At 36.5% G+C, this 27,266-nt stretch overlaps 1 protein-coding gene across 5 annotated transcripts in view; it reads left to right on the top strand.

The window, feature by feature from the left end:
• Positions 1–27,266, top strand: part of TMPRSS15 (transmembrane serine protease 15) — a 161,681-nt gene that overhangs the window by 92,125 nt on the left and 42,290 nt on the right. For 4 of the 5 annotated variants that reach the window (XM_066254928.1, XM_066254927.1, XM_066254925.1 and 1 more), the window contains 3 exons: positions 4,871–4,981; positions 6,293–6,425; positions 25,397–25,492. In XM_066254928.1, coding sequence (XP_066111025.1) covers positions 4,871–4,981; positions 6,293–6,425; positions 25,397–25,492 — 340 coding nt within the window. The remainder of the gene's footprint in view (positions 1–4,870; positions 4,982–6,292; positions 6,426–25,396; positions 25,493–27,266) is intronic. The other variant, XM_066254926.1, reaches the window with a different exon arrangement.

The raw sequence follows: 27,266 nt of genomic DNA, 5'->3' as shown, positions 1-27,266 counted from the left end.
CGAAATATTTTGTGGACAACATCCAAAACCTTTAATTGAAATGTAAAACAATTATATAACATAGTTTTTTATCCCTTTTCTTAATCTTATTTGTTTATTTATTTATTTATTTTACATTCAACTACAATGTATGAAATGCAAATTTATCAGAATTGGTCTCCTATCAATGTCTCCACATTTCTCTTTCCCTAATACGAGGGTTTTCATTTGGAATTTAGTAGTGCTTTTCAGGCAACTGTGAAAGTGGCAACTGTGAAAAACCTTATTACATTTAAGGTTTCAGAACCCTCCCTAGATTGAGTGGCACGTGCCTCAGAGATCAATTCAGTTCAATTTAAAACTAAGCATATGGAACTAACTGAGGCAGGGCTACTGGAGACTTCATAAACAGATGGGGAAATCCAATTCTTAGCAATATCTCTTTTTCTCTCCCTCACTGTTGAGCACAAAGCAATCAGAAATGATATTTCAGAGGCCACAGAGAGTTAAACTTTCCAATTAAAGACTTCTTAATGAAGCTGAACTACTATATGTTGCTGCTAAAAATCCGGATACTATTCATGCATGTAAAGAAAATTGTGAAAGGTTCATTTATACATCTCCTCAGAAGTTATCATTTCTAGTCAGTTCAGCAATGATAGATTGTTTTGACCCATTCAGCACTTTTTTTTTTCATTCAATCCATTTCTCTTACAGAAACAAGTTAATTTTTCTGAATTCTTAGAGGATAACCTAAACAGCTTTCATTAGAGCACAAAAATGAATTACAATTTTCAAAACTTTATATATGCTTTCATTCATATTTTAGTTCAGATATTTAAATTTCCATTCAACCAATATGTGCTTTTCCAATTAAATATAGCTTGACTACACTAGTTAAAGATCACAATTATCAATAGATTTATTTACAGTGAAATTACTAACATTGAGAACTCATTTTGACATAATGATTTTAACAAGCTATGAAAACAAACTAATAAGATAATTTAAAAATAATGAGTGGTGACTAACATTCTCTAAGTATATTAAGACATTTGATTATAGGCATGTAATTAGGCTGCCAACTTTTAAAATACATATAACATATTAAATCAGAAATCTTAAATAAAATATAGAAACACAAACACATGTATACCTAGTTATAAGCCTTCTATTTTCTAAAGGAAAATAAAGACTAGAAAGAAGAAATATAAAGTTAGTTAAAATATTAAAGTTTTCCTGTAGAATATTTAATTGTCTTCACCCATTTATCATCTTACTAATCTGGTTAAAAAACATGTTTGTGAAACAAACTGATAATTATATTTACAAGAACCTCCTTAATAGTATTATATTTGATATATTACAACCTACTTCTCTCATGAGGCAACAATTTTTAGAAATAACCAGCCAGTTCATGTCGTCTTTAAACTATTTTTTTATTAAAGTAAATTAGATTTGGGTTGAAAAAATATAAATTTTTTCAAAGTTGAAAATAAAGTATGCAATAGCTTTAATTATTGTTGTAAGATACCTGGAGGAATGGGTTAGGTATGATTTCTTGTTGTTTGTATGATTATGTGGAGGGGAAAGGAACACAGCTGCCACTTGGAGGTAAAAATGTTAATTTAAAATTATCAGTGATTTATTGATGTCGCCCCGTTAAAAAAATAAAATTATTAAAAAAAATAAAAATAAATAAAATAAAATTATCAGTGAAAAAGATGATATTTTAAAATGTTACCATTTTTTGTTAACAATATTATTTATTGAGCATTCAGTGTATTCAAACTGATAGACTAAATATGTTTTTTAAAACTTTATGAATACATCTAAGACATAATAGTTGTTCCATATGAAAGTCAAGAAAACTGATTCTCAGATTAATTTCTAGTTTGTGCTTGGCATTTTGTCAAGCCCTGTGCATATAAAGATAAAGAAACAAGGTATTATGGGTGTTGCAGCTAGTATATTGCATAGGCAATTTAGAGAATGGACTCACTGAGAGTATAAACCAAAAAAGCTCTATTTTTCTACATCTACTTTATTTCAAATCTTCCTTTTTGCCCTCAATATTTCAGGCGGATCTCTTCACTTTGCCAGTTATTACAGGTATTAATTTTTTTAACTGGGTAGTCAAGACTCATTTTTAGAAAATAAAATGTACTGTCAAATAAGCATCAAATATTTAATATCATCTAATTCAAAGGTTTTTTATTTCCCAAATCAGGTACAATCTTTAGCCTAATAACTTAAGGTAGAGAAGGATAGAAATATTGCCTTTGACTCATTGTCCACTTTTATTTTCCTTCCATCTTCCCATACCTAAGCTCCAGTACTGAGAAAGAGACAGATAGGGGAAAAAAATCTATCACCTCTGTAATTTTGTTTTAGCTCCCAGTGGCTCCCAGTCAAATGCTGGCTCCTTTGTGGAACAGAGTAGTGGGTTTTTTGAAGCATTCCTCTCTCCCCCATTCCCCAAGACTACCTCACTATAGAGAAGGGTAATATTCTTCCTAGTTGATCTCTTATAACTGGACTCAGCTCCTAATTCCACCTCAGGCCCCATTGCCCCACTTCTTTGTCTGGAGCCTGCTTGTCCTCAATTATAATTTTCAGTGTCCATTGGCCAAATGGAAACTGATGCATGGCATTGAAATGCAAGTTATTTCACTGTTACCCTTTCTCTTAGTCCTAACCTCTATCAGGGGAAGTTCCAACCAAAATTCTAAATTCTGAATTCATTACTTGAAAAGTGAACACCAATTTTTATTTATATAGATGTCTGAAATTCTTCACTATAGTTTAGCTTAGTCTGCTATTAAAAAATAGCTGAAGTTAGTCATGAATTCAATTTTTTTGGTTTTGACTAACATTTCTTATCATGGAATAAAATGTGAGGTGGCTGGGCAGGAGTAAGAAAGAATGGGGTGGGAAAGAGCAGAACATAAGAGGACAAGAGAGAGAGACAAACAGGAAGGGAGAGAGAGATGAGAAGCATCAATTCTTTGTTGCAGCACCTTAGTTGTTTATTTAATGCTTTCTCATATGTGCTTTGATTGGGGGGGGGGGCTACAGCAGTGCGAGTGACCCCTTGCTCAAGCCAGCAACCTTTCGGCTCAAGCCAGTGACCATGGGGTCATGTCTCTGATACCACACTCAAGTCAGCAACCCCGTGCTCAAGCTAGTGAGCCCGTGCTCAAGCCTGATGAGCCTGAGCTCAAGCCCGAGACCTCAGGGTTTTGAACCTGGGTCCTCAACATACCCAGATAACACTCTGTGTGCTGTATCACCACCTGGTGAGGCTAATAATTATTTTTTACTATAGTCACACTTGGAAAAACATTCTGAAAACCCCAGCACTAGTCTTATGGAAATACTGGTGCTTGTTATTTTAGTGTGATAATGATACATTTTCAGCTGAGAGTTCCTTCGGGGCAGCCCTCACTTGTTGTGCTAGATAGCACCATTTTCCCCACTTGAAACCACTCCTCTTCAAGTATTCTATGTAGTCTATTTTTTAGGGGGAAAAAATTCTAATTATTGTTTTTAATAAATAAAAATAGATGATGGGCATTGATAGTTGCTAGACCAGTCTTTTTATTTGTTTTTGTTTGTTTATTTTTAGTAAATACTATATGGCTAGAGTAACTTTCTCTTTAAAGTATAATAGTATTATCAATGCTCTAAGATTTGATTGATGCTATCACTTAGATTCTAAACAAACAGAAATTATTCCTTTTAAGTGCTATTATTTTTGGTCATCACAAATTGAGAAAGTCTGTGGGATTTAGTTTGAAGCCATTTTAATTTGAATTTTGTCTCCCTGAAAACAGTATAATTGTTTATAAATAGTTTTTGCTAATAACGTTCAAAATACAGTGTTTCTTGCTCCTTATTTTTATCAAGTGCTTTTGCTTTCTCATTATAATTGTCCATGTGCCATGTAAGAAAAGAGCTATTAGGCTGCTCCATTACCCAAACACCATCTTCCTTCTCAGGGGATCCAAATTCCATGTGATCCTAATCAGAAACCCTAGTGTCAGCATGTAGCTATCTTTCCCGTCATAAGTAGAAAAATATCTTGAGGGGAGCAAACCCCTTCTCTCTCTGTCAGATGAGGGCTGTCTCCTTAAGACCAAATAAATAATTCCAGGAAACAACAGCACCCACTCCCTTCAAACAGTGGATGTTTCCAATAGGCCTGTTTCGGTACAACTCAAACTTTGGAAACCATCAATTGCCTCCAGATCTACTTAGTTCCTTTCTTGTCCACTCTCTTCATTTTCATTCTCCTTCTTCTTGTGCCAAGCACATTCCATGAACCTCACCTAGCTTTATTTGTTTGGAGTTCAATCCCCACATTCTTTTCAAATTACTGTTATTGTTGAGTTTCCATTTCCTCGTGACTACTTTTCCCCACCTGTCTATGCTTTAATTGTGCGCACTGTTTCCTGGTCCAGCTTTGGTTCCATCAGAAGACAACCTCCACATTTCTATAAAAAAAAAGGTTGTAGGTATAATCTTCATGGTTAAGCCAGGAGATCTTTTTAAGCTTGTGTAACAGTACAATGATTGCTGCTTATATGTTCATTTCCAGGTGGAGGAGTTTATTGAAGAGGGACTAACAGAGATTGTGAGGGAGGGGTGTGTGCTGACCATGCTCTGCTGCAAAGGAGATGCTTAAGGTTTTATCCACACTCTTTTCAAGTCATATCTCTGGCATTGACACCACTATTTTTTGAGGCATTCTGAGCAACTAAGTGAATAGTCTTATTTCAAAGCAAGGCAGTTCAACGTGTGCCGCTTAAAATGGCTTGTCTAAAGAGACAGAAATGGGATTGATATCTACAATTTTTTACCCTGTATAATAAATATTCTTTCCCCATAGAACCCTGCATGGAAGAAAGTTTTCAGTGTAAGAATGGAGAGTGTGTTCCACTGGTGAATCTCTGTGACAGTTTTCCACACTGTAAAGATGGCTCAGATGAAGCATATTGTGGTATGTTTCACTCTTAGGAAAATACTTTTATTACTTTAGTCTCTAAATTTGGATTCTACAAATGTGAAATAAAGATTATGAATGTGTTTCTTAGGACATGTTTTGATGCTGTGGGTTATAAACATCTGCCAGGGATTTCAGCCCCAGTCTAGTGTTGGCTCCAATGACTTTTTGTTTTGTGTTGTTTAAACTTACTATACTTAATAACTTTAAGTCTAGGACAACCCATATTTAGGTAGAAAGCATATAATACCACAGAGAGGCAATAGGCCAAACCAGGCATGTAAGCACCACTCTTGTTGATTATCATGTATACAGAGGCACCAGCATCTTTATTTATAACTGATCTTAGACTTGGCTCTTTGCATTACTGTTTCTTCATTATCAACTATATCTCCTGCCTTCACTCTTCAAGTGAGACCAGAATAATGGTCTTCCAGAACTCTATAATATCCTGAGTAATGGCTACTTTTTTTATATCCTACTTTTCTAAGCAAGTACTTAAAGCTACTTATTCTGTGCTATGAACTGTAACTAAATGCAATAAAACAGTCTTAACATAATAAGAATTAGCTCTATTTCAGCCATGAGAAAACTTGAGTTTAACTTAAGTTAAATTAAGCCACTTGGGTAACTTTAATGGCTTTCAAAGATCTCACACCTAGAAAAAGTTGTGTTTTCAACCTAAATCAGTCTAATCCTAAAGTCAATGCTCTTACTCTTCTCATAATAGGGGGAAAAATGTGAACAGCATTCACTTACAGAATTCCAATATGGTGCTTATGGGTAAAACTACCTTTGGTGATTTTTTTTTGTTTATTTCATAAACTAGCTTAGCTAGGCCCAATCCCTACTTAGCCATTAATGGCTATAACATGCTGCCTGAAATGGTTGTAAGCTGATGAGGAAGATGATGGAAACCAAACAGTAAAAAAACAAGAGCTAGGAAAATGGTTTCTGGAGAAAGAAATAGGAAAAATGCCTAAAGTTGTCCCTGTACATGAGTTTCCTTTCTCTTAGGGACTAAGTGTATAAAATATTCCCTTCCCAGATAATTTATTCTGCTCATTTGCTGTTTTGATATGCAGTTAATTTGCATATATCTACCTTTTCCATTTTTATGGTTATATAAAGAGAGAAATTAAGTCCACCCAATTTGTGTTTCCAACTTAGGCCTTCCAATGGGCTCTTAAGAAAATTACAATAAATCTGTAAATTCGAAAAGCTTAAGAACATTGCACATGTAGTTCAAAGTCCATCATTTACTTTTATCAATTTATGTCAGAATGACCCTGTGTTTAATCTCTTTAGTGCGTCTTTTCAATGGCACACTGAACAACAATGGTTTGGTGCAGTTCAGAATCCAGAGTGCATGGTATGTAGTATGTGCTGAGAACTGGACCACCCAGATTTCAAATGATGTCTGTCAGCTTCTGGGACTTGGGTAAGTAATTCTACCCAGCTATCTTTTAAGAAATTCGCAGACTTTTTTATTGGTATCCAACTTGGTTCATAAAGATAGTTAAAAATGGCCCTGGCCAGCGTGCTTAGTGGTAGAGCATTGGCTTGGCATGTGGATGTCCTGGGTTTGATTCCCAGTCAGGGCACATGGGAGAAGTGATCATCTGCTTCTCCATCCTTTTTCCTTTCCTTTCTCTCATTCTATTTCTCTCTCTACCCCTCCCACAACCATGACTCCGTTGGAGCAAGTTGGCTCCAGGATGGCTCCATGGCTTTGCCCCAGGTACTAAAATAGGTTGGTTGCCAAGTAATGGAGCAACGGCCCCAGATGGGCAGAGCATCACCCCATAGGGGGCTTGCTGGGTGGATATCTGTCAGGGCACATGTGGGAGTCTGTCTCTCTGCCTCCTCACTTCTCACTTAAGAAAAATTTTTTTAAAAAGATACTTAAAATTTATGGAAGTTAAAAAAAAATGTATTTACAAAAGGTGAAAATTAAAGACATTTTCATAGGAAAAAAATAAAAATAAAAAATGTATTTACAAAAGGTGAAAATTAAAGACATTTTTATAGGAAAAAAATAAAAAAAATGTATTTATAAAAGGTAATAATTAAAGACATTTTCTTAGAAAAAAATAAAATAAAATAAATTATAGAAGTTATGAATTTAGAAAATATACATGAGCAAAAGGAAGAAAAAAACCTTGATTACCCTATTCCAAAATATAACCACTATTAATAGCTTTTTAATAAATATGATTTAAATATGAGTATGTAGAAAGATAATGAAATTACACAAAATAGTACTTAAGCTGTTTTACAGCCTACTTATACATGAGCATTTCTCACATCATTAAATATAGTCTATAGATTATTATTTTAATAAATTAAACATTTCATTTTATATTGTATCATAATATTTATAACTGATCACAAGCATGCAGAAACATTTTTTTTATATTTTTGTAACATGTTTACAATATGGCTTTTTTTTTTCTTTTGTAAAGTTTGTAGTAGAGTAAGTGCTGTGAGGAAGCATATGTGAAATTATAAGACTTTTCCAAGAAGGACAATGCAAGTGATAATTCCATATTAATGACTCAGCTAAAAAGGATTATACTTCTTAGTGTAGTGTCATGATATGTTATACGAGGTATAAAAGTTTACCATAATCATTTTTTACCTTCCCATCATTTTCAAATGGATTGAGGTAGAAAGTGAAAGGTAATAAGTACTAATACTTTGCTTCTTTTATTGTACAATAGGTCACCTTTAATTTGATATTCATGGTTTGTGAAATTTAACCATATTGGGTCACATATGGTTATTTTATCATTTATAGCACTATGGTATTACAATTTGCCTTGTTATATTAAACTATGAGGCTATAAATGTAAGAGCCATGTCTATTTTATCCATTATTGTTTTACTAATATCTGGACTTATCCTTATCTTAAAATATAGGTGCTAAATAAAGATTTGCTGAAGCAATAAATAATTCATTCTACATAAATATATGTATATGTACATATAAATGTATATCTATTCATATAGAAATATGTCAAAAATTGTCCAGTTATGCCATTATTGTTATTTCTGTCTTGAGCTGGAGAATAATTTTTTAATTTGTTCTAAAAAACAATATAAAGTTGCAAAGGAAAATAATTTAAGTTCACATCCACATATATCTTAACAATTCGTAAGTCATCAAAATCAAGTATACTTGATTGCTTTCCTTATAAGGGCCCTTTTTTCAAAGTAATTAATAATTTATATTTATGCTATACACAGATTTTCAAAATTTATTTTTAAATGTTTATTTTTTTAACCCAAAACATATTTCAATTAGAAATAACATCTGTATAATGGTTAGGTCTTCGTGTAACCCAGAATAACTGTTTAACTTCTTGCAGACCGGGTGAGCTATCTTTTACATTATTGTCAAGTGCCTGACAGCCACAAACAGATGTTTTACAACGAGGAAATGTGTTGAGGTCCCAGGTAGTGTCAGAAATGCTCCATAAGTTCTTGCAAGTGGATTGAAAGTTTTTGACTCCCTTTACCTCCTAAAATACTGCTCAATTAGAATGGAAACTCCTCAACTTCATTTAAATGCTGTCAGGCTCAGTAGAAAATCAGTTTCTATCATGGGCAAAGAAAAGAAGTGAAGTTTTATCATCCATTATGAAATAATTAGCAGTTTGGTTTGTACCCATTAGTTAGAGGGTACTCAACTTCCTGCACTTTGTATATATTATCCTTTTTGTTATGCATTATGCTTGTATTCTAACAAAAACCTTTTCACCATGGGGGGCTTTGAGACACACAGAGTCATTGAGTGAATTGCAGGGGAATAGTATTTATTTTTATGAAGCATCAACCAAACACTGAAACAGTTATTTTTTTTATTTTCACTTCAAGTAAAGCAAAGATAAATGGCATTGATTCCAGGTTCTTACTTTAATGTTGATTTTAGTTCAGTGGTGAGTTTATACAGGTGAAGCCCTAGAAAGTTATTTGCTTCCACTGCTAGAATCACCAATAACACTAAGAAGCTGATTTATAGAATCAGGAACTTAGTAAGGAGCAGGCTAAGGAAGTTGGTAACTTGACCTTGTTTCCACAGTTGATGAATCTGAATGCTGTGTATATGAACATATACTGGGCTCTCACTGCACAAGGACTTGTGATCCAATTTCCCACCTTTCTAAGCATCACTATATAATTATAAACAAGAGTTTTTTCTACTGTGCTTGTGAATCTCAACTAAATTGTTTCTTGGAAGTTATATGGAATTAAGATGAATCATTTATAAAGATCAGAAAGACCAACACCTTCTTTGACAGATGTTTGATGTAGAGAATTTGAATGAAATATGTTGGGTGATCACATCATGCTGATTTCTACAATCACGTGAGAGAACGTATTGGAAAGGAAATATTTCTCATTACTTTTTTTTTTTAAGTGAGAGGAAGGGAGATAGTGAGACAGACTACATGTGCCCAACTGGGATCCACTCAGTAACTCCTGTCTGGGGACAATGCTCAAATCAACCAACTATCCTCAGCCCCAGGGCCTACACTTGAACCAATCAAGCCACTGACTGTGGTAGGAGAAGAGAGAGAGTTGGGAAAGAGGGAAAGGAAGATAAGCAGATGGTTGTTTCTCATGTGTGCCCTGACCAAGAATCAAATCCAAGACATCAACATGCTGGGTCAACACTCTATCTATTGATAGGTATCTATCACATGGGCAATGCCATTTTTAACAATAAAAGTTAGCAAACTCAAACTCTATCTATTGAGGCAACTGGCCCCAGGCCATTTTATTACTTTTAACAGTTGTTAATATAAATAATACTATTTTGATTACTCCCAGATCAGAAATTAAAGCATTAGCAATGATATTATGTCTGTTCCATGGATGACTAAGACATTATTTCTGCTTCAAATGTGGTGAGGATAGACACATAAATATATAATAACAGTATAATGTGATAAATTCAATGTGCTCTAGGAGAACCTACTCAATTTGTGTGTGTCAGGAAAGGCTTTCTAGAAAATGGCCTGAGCTGAGTGGATGACAGCCAATTCCAAATAATGGTGTCCTTTCTATTTACATGTTTTTCTCCAGTCAGATTTTACTTTCTAGTTCACTGACCTCATTTGCAATCCTTCCATCGGGAGTCAGGGAAAAAGAACAAGACTTTTCAGCATGTGTAGAGCAAGCAGCATATCCCACTGCCTCCAGGGCAATATCTTTGATGAAGGTCAGGCACTTGCTTTCTTCAGAAATGAGTTGGGTAATCTTTGCAAAGACTTTAATCTTTGGGCCTGCACTTATTAAATAGTCTCCGTAGCACCCTATAATTGAAAGAAAGTTATAGCCTTAGTGAGAATTTGTCTGGACTGGCACATGGTAATGCAAAGGAAACTCAGCGAATTTAAAATGATGTGTTTGGTACACTGGAAAGTAATTTAAGAGTCAATTTATTAAAAAGGCAGTAGTCTCTCAAGATTATTTATGCAGATAGGCTACAAAATGCAAGTCCCCAAAGATTCTAGTAAATCGTAGGAGGCAGATCTCATCAGCTTTCTCCTTTTTAAATGAAACATTCTCATTCCCTGCCATTTATAGCATGCATAAGTAAAAAATACTTTGGACAACATTTTCTTGTCTCCAATCAAAGCAGGAAATAAAACATTTTATACTGATGCAAGAATAAGTGTTAAAGAAACTTTGAGTAGTGATTTTTAAAGTGATAGGTCTTAGTGAAGCATACTGGCCTGTGGCTTACCCAGTGAATGAACCACACAGTCAATTTTTCTTGCTAAATCATTAACAACTAGAAGTCATCAGGGTGGTATGGCTTTACAGAATTTAGGAAATACTAATGTATTAAAAATAGGTTAGTTATATGTATCTTTATTAGGCAGCATATGGAGAGTTGATGTTCATTTTTAAATCTCATAATAATCTTGTGTTAGATACATACCTGTAAGGCCAGGGGCCACCACCATCATGGCCATTCACATGCAGGTTCAACTTCACATTAGATTCGGGCAGAGAGTAAAGAAACAGTGGAGCCAAAAAATGGTGGGCCATTTCTTTATTCTAGCCTCACAGTCGGTTGGCGAGAAACACACAGAGGGAAAACACTTCCCTTTCCATTCAGGGCTCTGAAAGCCACTGACACACCTGGGTTTTCCTAGAATCAAAAGCCCCCGTGAGTCTTAGTCACCTCTGGTTCCCCATCTGCACATCTTCTCCCTCCTTTTTGCTCTCATCCTGCAAAAATGGTTTCCTAGTCTCTGACCAAACTGGCTGCTTTCTCTTTTCCTGCCATCTTGGCTTCTTCTTCCTCAGCACACTTCCTTCTCTCTGCTCTCACTCTCCAAAAATGGCTTCCTTCCTCTTCCCCTCCTTCTACTTTTAAAACTTTTTGGCACAAAAACTGCACCTCCAGCCAACATTAGCATGACAATGGCCCTTTCCGAGCAGGAAGGTAATTAGCAGTTTCACCTGGGCAGCACTATTCACATGGGCAATGCCATTTTTAACAATAAAAGTTAGCAAACTCAAAAAATACAAATTTTACAAACTCATTTGACCAACAATACCTTTAATTCAAATATCAGAAACATTAAAGGAGTTTCTCATTCTCAAACCCAATGTAAGAAATGGAATTATTTCATGTTCTTCCATTTTAGAAGTGTTTTGAAAATGTTAGGGTGTGGGGTAAAAAAAAAAATTTTAAAGTCTTCCAAATAATTGGAATATAATGATTTAATTTTCTATGTAAAAACAGCAAATTTGTAACTACAATGTAGCACTAGGTCCTTGAAGCTGAAAACAGACTCTGGTTTCCTATTAGTGTAAGAAGTTGGTGGAGGAGTAAGTGTTTTTGTTCTTACCATTGACTCCAATTTTTCAGCTATGTGGAAAAAATCAACACAAAACAACAAAGATGGGAAATAGTAGGGAAAATATATAAATACTACCTCAAATATAAGTGATTTTTATTTTGTTAACTTTACACAGAAATCATTATATTATATTTTCTGTTATTTTTCATTTGCAAGTTCAGCACTAAATTTTAAAAAAATTTTTACTATGTTACTATGTTCCTAGTGTGGGATAGAAGGTGGTGGGGGGACTGACGGCAAGATGGTGGGAAATATTATTTTACTTGGTTTAATTAACCAAACTAAAAGTTCACTATTTGCCTCAAGTACAGATTATAAGTTTGACATTTTTTCTATTTAAAAATAGCAATACCTTAATTCAAAATAAGTAAGAAGAAAATATTTAATAGCAAAGCACAGTAATTTTATAACTTTCTAAGATTAATATTTTATAGGTTTATTTTCTAACAGGATTGGAAAAAGGACAGTGGTTAGTTAATTATGTCTGCTACAGGCAAGAGTGTGAAAGCAAATATGCCACTAATTTGTAATGCAAAAGCTATGTCAGCAGCTCCCGAGCCTGGTTATACATTAGGATCTCTTAGTTTTGGTCCCGACAGCAGACTCAGGATGGCCTAGGTCAATGGCTCTTAAAGTGATTTTAGGTCCAAACAAACAACATGTGCAACACTTGAGATGCATGTAAAAAATGCAAATTCTAAAACTCTACCTTAGACTTACTCATCAGGAAGTTAGAGTAGGGCCAGAAATCTCTGTTTGAATTAACCTTTCAAGTGATTCTGATGCAAACTAAATTTTGAGAACCGTGATCTAGGGTGAGCATCCTTGTCTTTAACCTTCCTTTGTGTGTGTCATGGACACTCTTAGTAGTCTGGTGAGACATATCTACCTCTTCTTATGTTCATATATTTAAATGTATAAGATAAAATATACATAATTACAAAGGAAACTAATCACATTGAAAAATAAATATCAAAATAGTGTAAATATGATATGGTTTTATATATATATATATATATATATATATATATATATATATATATATATATATATATATAATTTTTCCCCCTGAATTGAAAAGCGGGGAGGCAGAGACATAGACTCCTACATGTGCCCTACTGGGATCCACCTGGCATGCCCATCAGGGGGCGATGTTCTGCCCATCTGGGGCATTGCTCCGTTGCAACCAGAGCCATTCTAGTACCTGAGGCAAAGACCATGGAGCCATCCTCAGCACCTGGGCCAACTTTTGCTCCAGTGGAGCCTTGGCTGTCGGAGAGGAAGAAAGAGATACAGAGAAAGGAGAGAGAGAAGGGTAGAGAAGCAGATGGGTGCTTCTCCTGTGTGCCCTGGCCAAGAATAGAACCTGGGACTTCCACATGTGGGGCCACCACTTAGCCCAGCAGCCAAGGCTATGGTAATATATATTTAAGGGATTAAATAAGATATACTTGTTATTATCATGATTACTGTAAGATTGAAGGTATGCATAAATGATATTTTTAGATAGGTATAACAACTGCAATATAATATGAAGATATCTATAATTTGTTTCAGTGATAAAATTATAGGTGCTGCCAATAATATTGTTGTTAGTCACCTACATTTGTATCAGAAGGAAAAACTAATTAGAGGTTATTAAAAATAAAGATGTAATGATTTCTCATCCAGCTATAAGCTCTTACATTTTATTCAAACAACTAAGGGCTCCATTGACCTCAGCCTCAGATCTTGGCTGGTGTGAGGCCCAGAGGTTTGAGTCTTTACAGAACCCCAGGTGATTCTTATAGAGCAAAGGAATCCACGAAACTTTGCATGCTTGTTTTGGTAGAACACATAGGACTTGTCCACAACATCTAAATTAGTACAATTCTCATTGTCTTGAACTCTTATTTTGACTTATACTCTATGGGTATTTTGGAACCTCAGAAGGATTTGTGTGGCAAGGAATTACTGAGAATATATATAACTGTATATACATAATGGGTAAGAAAAATCTTTTTTTCTATTTTGGTATAATTGTGAATAGCCTACCAATAAATCATCTGCAATATAAAGCAATTTAGTCTATAAAAGTCTATTACAGCCTGCCCAGGCAGTGGTGCAGTGGATAAAGCGTCAGACCAGGGTTGAGACCCCGAGGTTGCCAGCCTAAGCATGGGTTTATGTGGTTTGAGCAAAGCTCACCAGCTTAGAACAAATGTCGCTGCCTTGAGCAAGGGGTCACTTGGTCTGCTGTAGTCCCATGGTCAAGGCACATATGAGAAAGCAATCAATGAACAACTGAAGTGCCGTAATGAAAAATTGATGCTTCTTATCTCTCTCCCTATCTGTCCCTCTCTCTGATTCTCCCTATGTATCTGTCAAAAAAGAAAAAGTCTATTACAGATTTTTTTTACTCAAAAACATTTTATTTACTCAAAGTCTATTTCATAAAAACAAAAATTGTTTTCTCCAAGCTAGTATTCATGACTATTCCCTTAGATCTTGCCAGGTGGGGAGGGGGTAGCTTTCGTATTCTAAAATTGAAACAGGTAAGGACAGGAGAAAACTCTCACTCCATGAAATGAATAACAAGTTTTCTTGTTAATTCTATATCCATTTCTAAAATTAATTCCAACTGCTCAACCTGCAAATATGTTATATATTCTATTAGACAAGGGGCAATTTAGAGTAAAATTGATAAAAACCTAATCAAATAATATAGCCTCTTCCTCTTTTTCTTTATTATTTTCTTCTTTCTCCTTTCTTTATTTTTGCCCACTTCCTCATTTTCTTATTTTCCTTCATTTCCTTTTCTTCTCTTTCTTCTTCTTCTTCTTCTTCTTCTTCTTCTTCTTCTTCTTCTTCTTCTTCTTCTTCTTCTTCTTCTTCGTAACCTTGCCTATTCAAAAGTATATGTAGTAATATTAACAAACTACTAGACAAAAATAAGGTACAAATTTAAAAAGGAAGTTAATAAAACATTCAGAGTTGGAATAATTACTAATATTTGTATCTGAGATTTCTGAAAACCCACTCAAAAAGAAAAACATTAAAAGTCACATAACTTTTATTTATTTAAGTCCTCTCTCTTTTTTTCTTGGTGAGTCTGGTTAAAGGTTCATTGATCTTGTTTACCTTTTCAAAGAACCAGCTCCTGGTTTCATTGTTCCTCTGTATTGTTTCTTTAGCCTCTGTGTCATTTATTTCTGCTCTGATCTTTATTATTTCCTTCCTTCTACTACCTCTGGGCTTTACTTGCTATTCTTTTACCAGTTCTTTTAGAGGCAGGCTCAAGTTGTTTATTTGAGTTTTTTCTAGCTTCTTAAGGTAGGCCTATAATGCTATGAACTTCCCTCTCAGGACTGCTTTTGCTGTGTCCCATAAATTTTGAGTTGATGTATACTCATTATCATTCGTTTCTAGGAATTTTTTTATTTCTTCTTTGATTTCATTGTTAACCCATTCATTATTTAATAACATGCTATTTAGTTTCCAAATGTTTGAGTATTTTTCAGTTTTTCTGTTGTGGTTGATTTCTAGTTTCATGTCTTTGTGATCAGAGAAAGTGCTCAATATGATTTCAATCTTCTTAAATTTGTTGAGACTGCTTTTGTGCCTTAACATGTGGTTTATCCTAGAGAATATACCAAAGCACTTGAAAAGAATGTATATTCTGCTGCTTTAGGGTGAAAGGTTCTAAAGATATCTATTAAATCAAATTGATATAGTGTGTCCTTTAAGTCTGCAGTTTCTTTGATAATTTTCTTTCTTGAGGATTTATCTAGTGATGTTAGTGGGGTATTGAAATCCCCTACTGTATTCTTGTTGATCTAAATGAAGGTGGAGAAATAACAACTGACACAACAGAAATACAAAATATTAGGCCCTGGCTGGTTGGCTCAGTGGTAGAGCATCGGCCTGGCATGCGGGGGACCCGGGTTCGATTCCCGGCCAGGGCACATAGGAGAAGCACCCATTTGCTTCTCCACCCCCGCCCCTCCTTCCTCTCTGTCTCTCTCTTCCCCTCCCGCAGCCAAGGCTCCATTGGAGCAAAGATGGCCCAGGCACTGGGGATGGCTCCTTGGCCTCTGCCCCAGGCGCTGGAGTGGCTCTGGTCGTGGCAGAGCGACGCCCTGGAGGGGCAGAGCATCACCCCCTGGTGGGCAGAGCACCCCTGGTGGGCGTGCCAGGTGGATCCCGGTCGGGCACATGCAGGAGTCTGTCTGACTGTCTCTCCCTTTTTCCAGCTTCAGAAAAATACAAAAAAAAAAAAAAAAAAGAAATACAAAATATTATAAGAAAATACTATGAAGAACTAGACAACCTTGATGAAATGGACAAATTTATTAAAACATATAATCTTCCAAAAATTAATCTGGAAAAATCAGAAAACCTAATCAGACCAATATGATCGAAACAGTTATCAATAAACTCTGAAAAAGAAAAGTCCTGGATCTGATGGCTTCACAAGTGAAGTCTATTAAATATTCAAAGAAGAACTAACTTCTATACTTCTCAAGCTATTTCAAAAAATTCATGAGGAAGGAAGACTTCTAAGCTCCTTTTATGAGGCGAGCATAATTCTGATCAAAAATGAGGCAAAGACAATACAAAGACAGAAAATTATAGGCCAATATCCCTGAAAAATTTAGATACTAAAATTCTCAACAAAATATATATTAGCAAACCAGATCCAGCAATATATAAAAAAAAATCATACACCATGATCAAGTGGGATTTATTCTTGGGAGGCAAGGCTGGTGCAATATTTGCAAATCAATCAATGTGATTCATCACATAAACAAAAGGAAGGAGGCAAACAACATGATAATTTCAATAGATGCGAAAAATACATTTGATAAAATCCAGCACCCATTTATGATCAAAATTCTCAGCAAAGTAGGAATATAGGGAACAAATCTCAACATGATAAAAGCCATCTATGACAAACCCACAGCCAACATTATACTCAATGGGCAAAAATTAAAAGCAATCTGCTTAAGATCAAGAACAAGGCAGGGGTGCTGCCTTCACCATTTTATTCAACATAGTTCTGGAAGTCCTAGCCATAGCAATTAGACAAGAAAAAGAAATAAAAAGCATCCAAATTAGAAAAGAAGAAGTAAAATTACCATTATTTGCATATGATATGATATTGTACATAGAAAACCCTAAAGATTCAGTCAAAAAACTACTGGACCTGATAAATGAATTCAGCAAGGTGGCAGGATATAAAATTAATACTCAGAAATAAGAGGCATTTTTATACACTAACAATAAATTTTCAGAAAGAGAAATTAAGGAAGCAATCCCCTTCACCATTGAAACAAAAAAAAAAATCAGTACCTAGGAATAAATTTAACCAGGGAGATTAAAGACTTATACTTGGAAAATTATAAAACATTGATAAAAGAGATCAGGGAAGATACAAACAAGTGGAAGCATATACCATGCTCATGGTTAGGAAGAATAAACATTAAAATGCCTATATTACCCAAAGCAATTTATAAATTCAATGCAATACTAATTAAAATACCAATGACTTACTTCAAAGATATAGAACACATATTCCAAAAATTTATATGGAACCAAAAGAGAACACGAATAGCCTCAGCAATCTTGAAAAGGAAGAATAAAGTGGGAGGTATCACACTTCTGGATATCAAGCTATATTACAAGGCCATTGTACTCAAAATAGCCTGGTACTGGCATAAGAACAGGCATATAGATCAATGGAATAGAACAGAGAACCCAGAAATAAATCCACACTTTTATGGACAACTGATATTTGACAATGGAGGTAAGAGCATACAATGGAGTAAAGACAGCCTCTTTAACAAATGTTGTTGGGAAAATTGGATAGCTACATGCAAAAAGTAAAACTAGACCACCAACTTATACCATTCACAAAAATAAACTCTAAATGGATAAAAGACTTAAATATAAACCATAAAACCATAAGTATCTTAGAAGAAAACATCAGCAGTAAGCTCTCTGACATCTCTCGCAGCAATATATTTGCTGATTTATCTCCACGGGCAAGTGAAATAAAAGACAGGATAAACAAATGGGACTATATCAAACTAAAAAGCTTTTGCACAGCTAAAGACAATAAGAACAGTATGAAAAGGCAGACTACCAATGGGAGAACATATTTGACAATACCTCTGATAAGGGGTTAATAACCAAAATTTATAAAGAACTTGTAAAACTCAATACCAGGAAGACAAACAATCCAATCAAAAAATGGGCAAAAGAAATGAATAGACACTTCCTCAAAGAGGACACAATGATGGCCAATAGGCATATGAAAAAAATGCTCAACATCACTAATCATTAGAGAAATGCAAATTAAAACCATCATGAGATATCACCTTATACCAGTCACAATGGTGCTCTTTAACAAAACAACACATAATAAGTGCTGGCGAGGATGTGGACAAAAGGGAACCCTCCTGCACTGCTGGTGGGAATGCAGACTGGTGCAGCCACCACTGTGGAAAACAGTATGGAGATTCCTCAAAAAATTAAAACTCGAACTGCCTTTTGACCCAGCTATCCCACTTTTAGGAATATACCCCAAGAATGCCATAGCACTGTTTCAAAAGAAGAAATGCACCCCCATGTTTATGGCAGCATTGTTCACAATAGTGAAGATCTGAAAACAGCCCAAGTGTCCGTCAGAGGACGAGTGGATTAAAAAGCTTTTGTACAGGTAGGTATACTATGGAATACTACTCAGCCATAAGAAATGATGACATCGGATCCTCTACAACAACATGGATGGACCTTGATAACATTATACTGAGCGAAATAAGTAAATCAGAAAAAACTAAGAACTGTATGATTCAATACATAGGTGGGACATAAAAATGAGACTCAGAGACATGGACAAAAGTGTGGGGGTTATGGGGTGGGAGGAGGAGAGGGAGGTGTTTGGGAGGCGAGGGGCACAAAGAAAACCAGTTAAAAGGTGACAGAAGATAATTGGACTTTGGGTGATGGGAATTTAGCATAATGAAATGTCAAAGTAACCTTGAGATGTTTTCTCTGAACATATGTACCCTGATTTATCAATGTCACCCCATTAAAATTAATTTTTAAAAATGTTAACCATATTTTTAAATAATATAAAAAAAATTAGGGGATATTTTATAGCTTCATATTCATTTTGAAATATCCCCTAATTTTTGTGAGCCCTATATAAACCGCCAAATGCCTCCACACATTCTGAGAAAAGCTTACAGCATTTAAGAAAAGATCCAAATAAATTAACAGGAGGAAACAGATAATAAAGGAAGCAAAAGATCTTAAAGTACACAAAGAAAAAAAGAAAAAAAATCACATAACTTTAATTTTGAGAGAAGATACATGCTACCAGTTTCATAAGGAAAACAGATTTCTCCTGACATTAAATTTTAAGGGAAATATTTGACAAATGTCTTTATAAAGAAGTAATGCATTGAAAATATCTGTTTTGAGAAATCTTCACAGTAAATGTGGAGGTGTATGTTATATGCCTCTTATTCAACAATAAATACTAATGACAGCTGAGAAAAATAATGTTATAATTTGTTGGAGAGCAGGAGAGAATTCCCCCACTCTACCCTTCCTTAGTTCTTTTGATTGGGCTTGTTATAAAATACTAAAATGATACAGAGTGGATTAACAGGAGAAAAAACAACTTCATATGTTGCACACAGGAGAATCACAATATGAAGCTCAGATTATAAAATGAGACTCAAAGTATTAGGTTAAAGCTGCAGGTGGCCAGACCACTGGGGCAGGGGTAGCCTCCTTTCAGCTTTTCTTGGTAGCTGGCAGGTCGGACAATCCCCAGACTGGGTCTGATGGAGGGAACTCCAGGACTGCTTTGTCCCATATGGGTAAGCTGACAGGCTAAACCTCTTTCCAGGTCTATGGGTGGGCACCGGGGAGAGCTGGACTGAAAACACAAGGCTGGTGTGTTCCAAAAGGATTGTTTATTTAAAACACTTGGGTGCAAGCTTGCCAAGATTGATGCAACTGCCATGCTGGCCCCGAGGAGGGTTGGACAAAGGTATCTACAGTTTAGGCAGGGGTCTTGGAAAAGCGGCTGACGTCACTGCCTCTATAGGTACAAAATCATATGTTTTCATATGTGGATTGGAGAGGCCCCACAGCTTCTCCAAATTGTTTCTCTCCCGGGTCAGCTGTCTAAAGGAGGCCTGTGCTAGTTCAAAGGTCCCGGACCAGCTGGGGCAGGATGAGGTTTCAAGCAAGCCAGTCCCCACTCTTCCCACTGGTTTGCACTGCCCCTGGAGGTGGGGGTAGGGATTAGTCCCTTAGAAGACTGCTTATCAGAAGACAGTGCCTAATGTGGGACCTGTAGGTAGGCTTTTATAAACACTTATTGTGATTTAAACTCTTCTAATTGTTAGGTCTCTTTCCCTGACTTTTGCAAAAATAAACTATTTGTTATATTTCAAAGTGAATGCCAGAAAATCATTAAACGAGAGAATAGCAAGCCAATTAACTACAACCTCACAGTAAGGGTAGGAAGATGTGCTACATTGAGCCTGACTGAGAAATTGAGTGAGGGGAATTTTAGTTTTAAAGGGGACTCTGGTTTTAAAAGCTGCCCTGAACCCAAACCATACATAAAGAAAGAAGTGGCAAAACTAGGCACCTTTCTATACTTTTTAGACAAAGGAACAATAAATTTGTGAGAAAATGACAAGACATTATGGTAGTGCTCATTAGAGAGGAGTCTAAGTAGGTTGAGGTATTCATTAGTGAAAATCTAAATAAAGTTTGGGTTTGGGTAATAAATCAGTAAAGGTATTACTAGGTTTGTTTATACAGGCCTTTGGACTCTGGATTTTATAACCCTTGTAATGTGGTTGTCTCTCAGTCCTTAAGCAGGAAGTCTCCTATTATGGAGATTTATTTTCTGTTTTTAAGGGGACAGAGGAGAGGCAGAGAGCTCTTCTTGTTCTTGCTGCTTTTCATGTGATTTTAGTTCTAAATAACAAATATGCCTTGCTCTGGCCGGTTGGCTCAGTGGTAGAGCATTGGCCTGGTGTGCGGATGTACCGGGATAGATTCCCAGCCAGAACACACAGGAGAAGCACCCGTCTGCTTCTCCAGCCCTCGCCCTCTCGCTTCTCTTTTTTTCTCTCCTCTCCTCCTGCAGCCATGGCTCAATTGGAGTGAGTTGCCCTGGGCACTAAGGATGGCTCCATGGCCTCCACCTCAGGCACTAAAAAATGGCTCACATTGCAACAGCAAGGGCCCCAGATGGGCAGAACACCCTAGGAGGCTTGCCTGGAGGATCTCAATCAGGGCGTATGCAGGAGTCTGTCTCTGCCTCCCCTCACTAAAAAAAAAGCAAGCAAACAAAAAAAAAAAAAACATGCCTTTTGTGGATTACCTTGGGGGAGCCTGCCCCACCCAACAAAATGAATCAAGACTATATGACAAGGTACTACGACCAGGTTGTCCAAATGTTGCCCAAGGATCCTGTCTCAGACGACCTTCCCTAAGAATTATTTCTTTCAGCCATATTTTCGTAGAAGATGCCGAGAGTTTGTTTCCTTCCTAATACCATTATATCTGTAAGGTAGCAGAGAGCAGCTATAGACTAACCCATCAATTTCTCTCTTGTTCTTAATAGGTAGCTTGCACAAAGGAGGAAATTGATTCAGAGATGGTCATTTTTTCTGTTGGCAATTCTTTCCTTTTCTGTGAAAATTTAAAATTAATTAAACTTACCTGTTTGTGAAAAGCTATCCTAGTATTGGGTGAGTGCTGGGTGTGTTGCTCTAAATGTGGCAAATGAATAAGCAATTGTAGTTGAAATGTGTCTAGCTTGGTCGAGTGTTTAAGAAACAACACCCATGTCCTGACTCTTCTAAGGAAAGGCTTTTCCATCCTTTTCCTTAAATCCTTTCAATTCGCTTATCCCCAGCCCATTCAAATATTCTTCCTTACCTTCTTCCCTGCCAAGTCATTCCTCTACTTTCCCTCCAATCTGAAAGGGAACATCCATTCTTCTTCAAAAATAATTATTTTCAGACTAATCTCATCTGGCTCAATTCATTACTTAAACTTTTTTGGGGTGTGAAATGAGCTACCGAGTCTGGCTGCATCATCTTCAGCATTGGTTATTCTTTTTCCCCCTAATGTGTCTATAAGCTTCACACATACCTACCTAAGCTCTTGCTTTAGGGTGAAATTCTTATCACAGCTCACAGTTTGAGGAGCGAGACAAAAAAGAGAAGCCTATGCAGGGCCTGAGAAGAAAAGCAGAAGATTTAATGTGGTGCAAGACGCCTTAGGAGAGTCTTCCTTCTCTTCCTTGAATTCAGCTAGGAGTATATTGTATTTTTATAATCAGTATACAACCTCAAAAATAATAATAGTGAGCTGCACCTATGTGCTTTCTTTCCCCCACATAGAATAAGGTTTCCCTGAAGCCAAGGGAGCCCTTGGAGGATGCAAAGCCTATAAAAATGGCAGTAAAGCTTTAGAAATAGATAGGCAAGAGGCATTAGCATATCAAAAAGGCAATGCTATCTGGGTTTTTCTATGTAATACCAAACTGTCTACTGATTGCAAGCACCTATGCAAATAGGTAGTAGAGTTATCTAACTCTGCAGAGCTGGAAGCTGTTTTTGGACTTAAAATATGCCCATTCTAGTGGTAATCTTGACAGAGTGCCACTCTAAAACATAGCAACTAATTTCTCACAAGGAAACAAAACTGAGACAGGAATTCAGTTGAATGTTTTATCTTTGCAGACCTTAATCCAGTGGTTCTCAAACTTTTTGAAGTCAGGGCACATTTAAAATTCTACAAATAATTGTAGGCGCATCATATACAAATTTCTGAGAAATATGTTATAATAATTAAGTCAAATATTAAAGAAAAAATATAAAGTCCAAGCGTCCTTTTATGATAATTAAACAAAATAAATATGACAAAATTAAGTTTATTCTGACATTAAAAAACACGTTTATGTTGCATTTTTTGAGTTATGTTTTTTAGAATTCGTAAAAAAGAGGGGTAAAAAAATTTTAAAAATGACAAAAAAGTTATCTTTTTATATATACAGATACATTTTTAGTAAGATTTAGTAAATTCGGCAGGTCCCAGCATGAATGTGTTAAGTTTTTTCATTCTTGTGTTTATACAAAATATGAGCCTGATGTGTCCTAGCACTTTATTCAATGTTTGAGCATGTATTTGAAAGGTAAACTCTCATTTCCTCGTCAATACATTGAAGAATTCCTCTTTTTTTATTCTTAATTGTGGTTGAGTGCAAAAAATCCCTACCATACATATCATCTTAACTTTAGACCAAAGGACAGAAGAAACTTGCCTCCAGTCTTTCTGGCGATCATGGGGGTAGTGTAAACAATCCAGCACCACAGCTTAACAGCCTTTTGCAACCTAATCAGGCAAGTGAGGTGGGGGGTTGGGCAGACTTTCAGTTTACAGCCAATTCCTCACACCTCTGTCCCCCCAAAATCTAAACTCCAAAAACCCTGTTGGTTTTTTGGTCCCTAACATATTTCTCTGGAATACCATAGAGCTCACCTGGAAATCTTCTAGGGTGTACCAGTGCACCCTAGCACACACTTTGAGAACCACTGCCTTACTGTAATGTCTTCCCTCTCAAAATTTAATTTTCCAGTTGTTATAAAATATTGTTTTTTAAAAATAGTGACAACATAAAATGGCCAAGAATGTTTTAAATATACTTTTATTATCTCTATCATTTCTTAAAATATAAAATAATTTAAACATTTTTGACCATGTGTATTCTGTTTACTCTGACTAAAAACTACAATAAATTGTGTTCAGTCCAAAAAAAAAAAAGAAAAGCCTTCAACTTGGCAGGATTTCAAATGCAGGAGGGAGTCTGTCTCAAGTTAAATTCCCAATTCTAATATCAGCACTGATAATAAGAAATGTAATAGGACCTGGTAGCCTATATACACCACTTCTAGATTGCTCATATCAGTATTTCTAACAAAAATGTAATTATTTATGTGGTTATACATTTTTTCAAAAGAAGTTCTTATCTAATTATTCTAAATAATCCAAAAGAACATATCTGTACTATGAACTATTTTCTCATGTAAAGTTTGAGACAAAATATAGAGAAGATAATCTCAGGATATAAGGTATTAAGTGTGTGTGTGTGTGTGTTTCATATGCATACATAATTTCTATTTTTCTCTTCCTGACAGTGAAATCATCACTATGGAATAGTATTTGAGCATACTAGGGTAGAATAATTAGCATTTACTAGATTCTTTATTTTTTAAAATACATTTCTTATTTATTATTGTCTTTATTCTTAAGGCTTTGTATCTAGTCTTCTTTAATGTAGAATAAGCTTATGTTAAAAATATACCTGCCAATCTCATCATAGGGCAATGCCAGTGGTGAATATGTAATAAAAAGATAAATAACTGCCTGACCTGTGGTGGTGCAGTGGGTAAAAGCATTGACCTGGAACGCTGAGGTCGCTGATTCAAAACCCCAGGCTCACCTACCTGGTTAAGGCACATATGGGAGTTGATGCTTTCTGCTCCTCCTCCCTTCTCTCTCTCTCTCTCTGTATCTCTTTCTCTCTGTTTCCTGTCTCAAAAAAATAAATTAAAAAATCTAAAAAAAAGGAAAAAAAAGATAAATAACTGATTTATGAATGATTTTTCCAATTTAATTTTGTTCAGATTTTGTTTTAATTTTCAGAGAATTTAGTGCATATTCCACAGGGTCTGTCTTAAAAGATATAGCCAAGGAATGGAATAAAGACAGCTTGAGATAATGGAAGTGTCTTAAATCCACATCTCTGAGCCATATTTTTTAATGAGTTACCATTCAGGATGTGCCAGTAACTCCTCACTTAACATTGTCGATAGGTTCTGCAGCTTTAAGTGAAATGAAGTTTAATGAAACCAATATAAGTATAGGATAATTCATTGATTTTCAACTAGTGTGCCCCACAGTGCACTGGTGTATGGCAATTTTTAAAACACGCAGTACCCATTTAGTCAGGGGCACTGACCTCTTTTCCCTTAGCTTGTCAAATAAAAAAAAATGACAACAGCAGACACAACAATAACTTTCCAGTATGAATGAAACAAAAATATACATTTTATGTCAGATCTGCAAAAGATGTATTTTTTGGTGTGCCGAAGAATTTTAGTAATTAGTTCATGTATGCCATGAGATGGAAAAGGTTGAAAGTAGCGGGCTAATTGATATCAACAAGATTTAAGTTCTTGACATCTCATGAATGTTATAATGAAATGACAATAAACAAAATGACTGAATAATGGACATGCTATATTTATGAGTGCTGTCGAATGACAAAACTGAAATAATTTAGTAATGAGTTTAACGTCTTGAAGTTTTATATTAAAACATTCATTTTTTTTGTATGGAATTTTATAATTTCTTTCAATGGCCACAGCATTGAATAACTAAAGTTTGGTTTGTGATTTTTTCAAATTCTGTTTTTGTATTATCTATGTGTGTTTTCCCCTAGGAGTGGAAACTCATCAATGCCAGTCTTCTTTGCAGGAGATGGACCATTTGTGAAATTAAACATAGCACCCAATGGCAGCTTAATACTGACACCAAGGTGAATCCCCAAACCTGTTCTTGGACAAGTTACTCATGTACTAGAAAGAAGACAGATTTTGAAGCCAGTCAAATTTTAATTGCATCACCTACTTTTACTTAACTTTTTATTCTTCAGATAATCTCAAACAGTCTCTAATTGATCCTATCTGATATCATTTCCTAACCTCCATATAAATGGTAAGTCAAATACGATATTACATATGTAATTATTTAGCTCACTGATAGCGATCCAATAAGTTCTAATTTTGTATCCTTTTCATTCATATCCTTAGATTCATAAAAAAATAAATTCCATTTAAAAAATCATGAGAATTGGGATAAATTGCTCAGATCAATGAGAGCAACAAAATTTAGCTATCATCAAAAGAGAAGAAAAATCCAAGATGGCAATGGAGTAGGCGGATATACTAACTTCCACCTCCCAGAACCAAAGTGGATTACAACTTAATTTTAAGAACCATCATCTGGGAAAACCAACTTTGAACTAAACTAAGTGGACTCTTCAATCAAGGAACACTGAAAAAGCCATGTTGAGACTGGTAGGAAAAGTGGAAACACAGAGAGGGCTGCCCCACACCCCAGAGCCAATGGCAGCTGGAGAGACTTCTGTGGCAGGAAGTGAGTTTATCACGAAGGGGAAGGACCTGAGCTCCAGGAACAAAGCCCCAACCTGCATCTCCAGAGCCCAGAAGAGGCGTATGAGCAATATTTAGCTGCAAAACAAGCCAGGATACTTTTTGTGAGAAAGAGACAGTTTCCTCAGACCCAGGATTCTTCTAAAAGGGACCACGCAGAAATACTTTTTCACAACTACCCACCCGAGGCTCTGGGGGACAGGGAGAGAGAAGAGGACTGGAGTTGCAGGAAGAGAGTGTAATCTAGGAGGCATAGGGAGAAACACTTTGAGGGACAGCCACCCTAACCCCTGGGCTGAGTCACTCCCCAAATCTGAAGCAAATATTTCCCCTGGAACCAGCAATACTGGCAAAGGGAAGCAGGACACCAGCCAAACAAGCTCTCCGGCGGCACTCAGAGCAGAGTTGCTTAGAAGGAGTGAGATTTTAGTACTACAGTAGGGAGTGTTAGGGTCTGAACTGCAGCACCCCCACCCACACTGCTGAGGGCAAGAGGCTTGCTGGAGGGCAAGAAGCGGTGGAACGTGAAAGTACGGTTCTGCTGTCGGGGATGGAAGCTACACTGGCCACACCTGAGGCCCAGTGTGAGCTCAGACTAGCCAGGCAGAAGCAGAGGGGATGTGCGAAAGCAGTCTGGCCTGGCTGCGAGCCTGCCTACAACCCTGCCTGCAGGAGAAGTGGGGAAGCCTGGAACCAGCGGAGATCCGCTGCTGAGCAAGGGCACGCGGGTGCGCAGCCTCACCTGTCCTGTGGAGCCAATGCTTTCAGCCCTAAGCACCAGCCGGCTCTACCTATGGGGGCGGGATGAAAGCCCAGGAAAAGGCGGAGATCCGCAGCTGAGCATGCACCCGCAACCCCACCCGGCTGGCAGAGCTGATGCTTGCGGCTGGACGCAAGAGGGGGCTCTGACTGTGGGGGCAGGGTGGAAGCCCAGGAACAGGCAGAGACCTGCAGCTGAGCAAAGGTGCTCACCCCTGCCCTTGGTGCCAAGGCTTGTGGCCTGTGCGTGGAAGGCAACCGCATCGACGGGGCAGGACAAAGGCCAAGACTGGCTGAGACTTGTAGAACCAAGCACATGAACACAGCCCCTCTTGTGGAGGAGAGGCAGAAACTGCAGTGACAGCCGCAGCAGGCCCG

This window comes from Saccopteryx bilineata, chromosome 2, assembly GCF_036850765.1.
Source record: "Saccopteryx bilineata isolate mSacBil1 chromosome 2, mSacBil1_pri_phased_curated, whole genome shotgun sequence".
NCBI classification, from domain to species: domain Eukaryota; kingdom Metazoa; phylum Chordata; class Mammalia; order Chiroptera; family Emballonuridae; genus Saccopteryx; species Saccopteryx bilineata.
The sequence above is the reverse complement of the archived record's forward strand: the minus strand, read 5'-3'. Positions and strand labels throughout refer to the sequence as shown.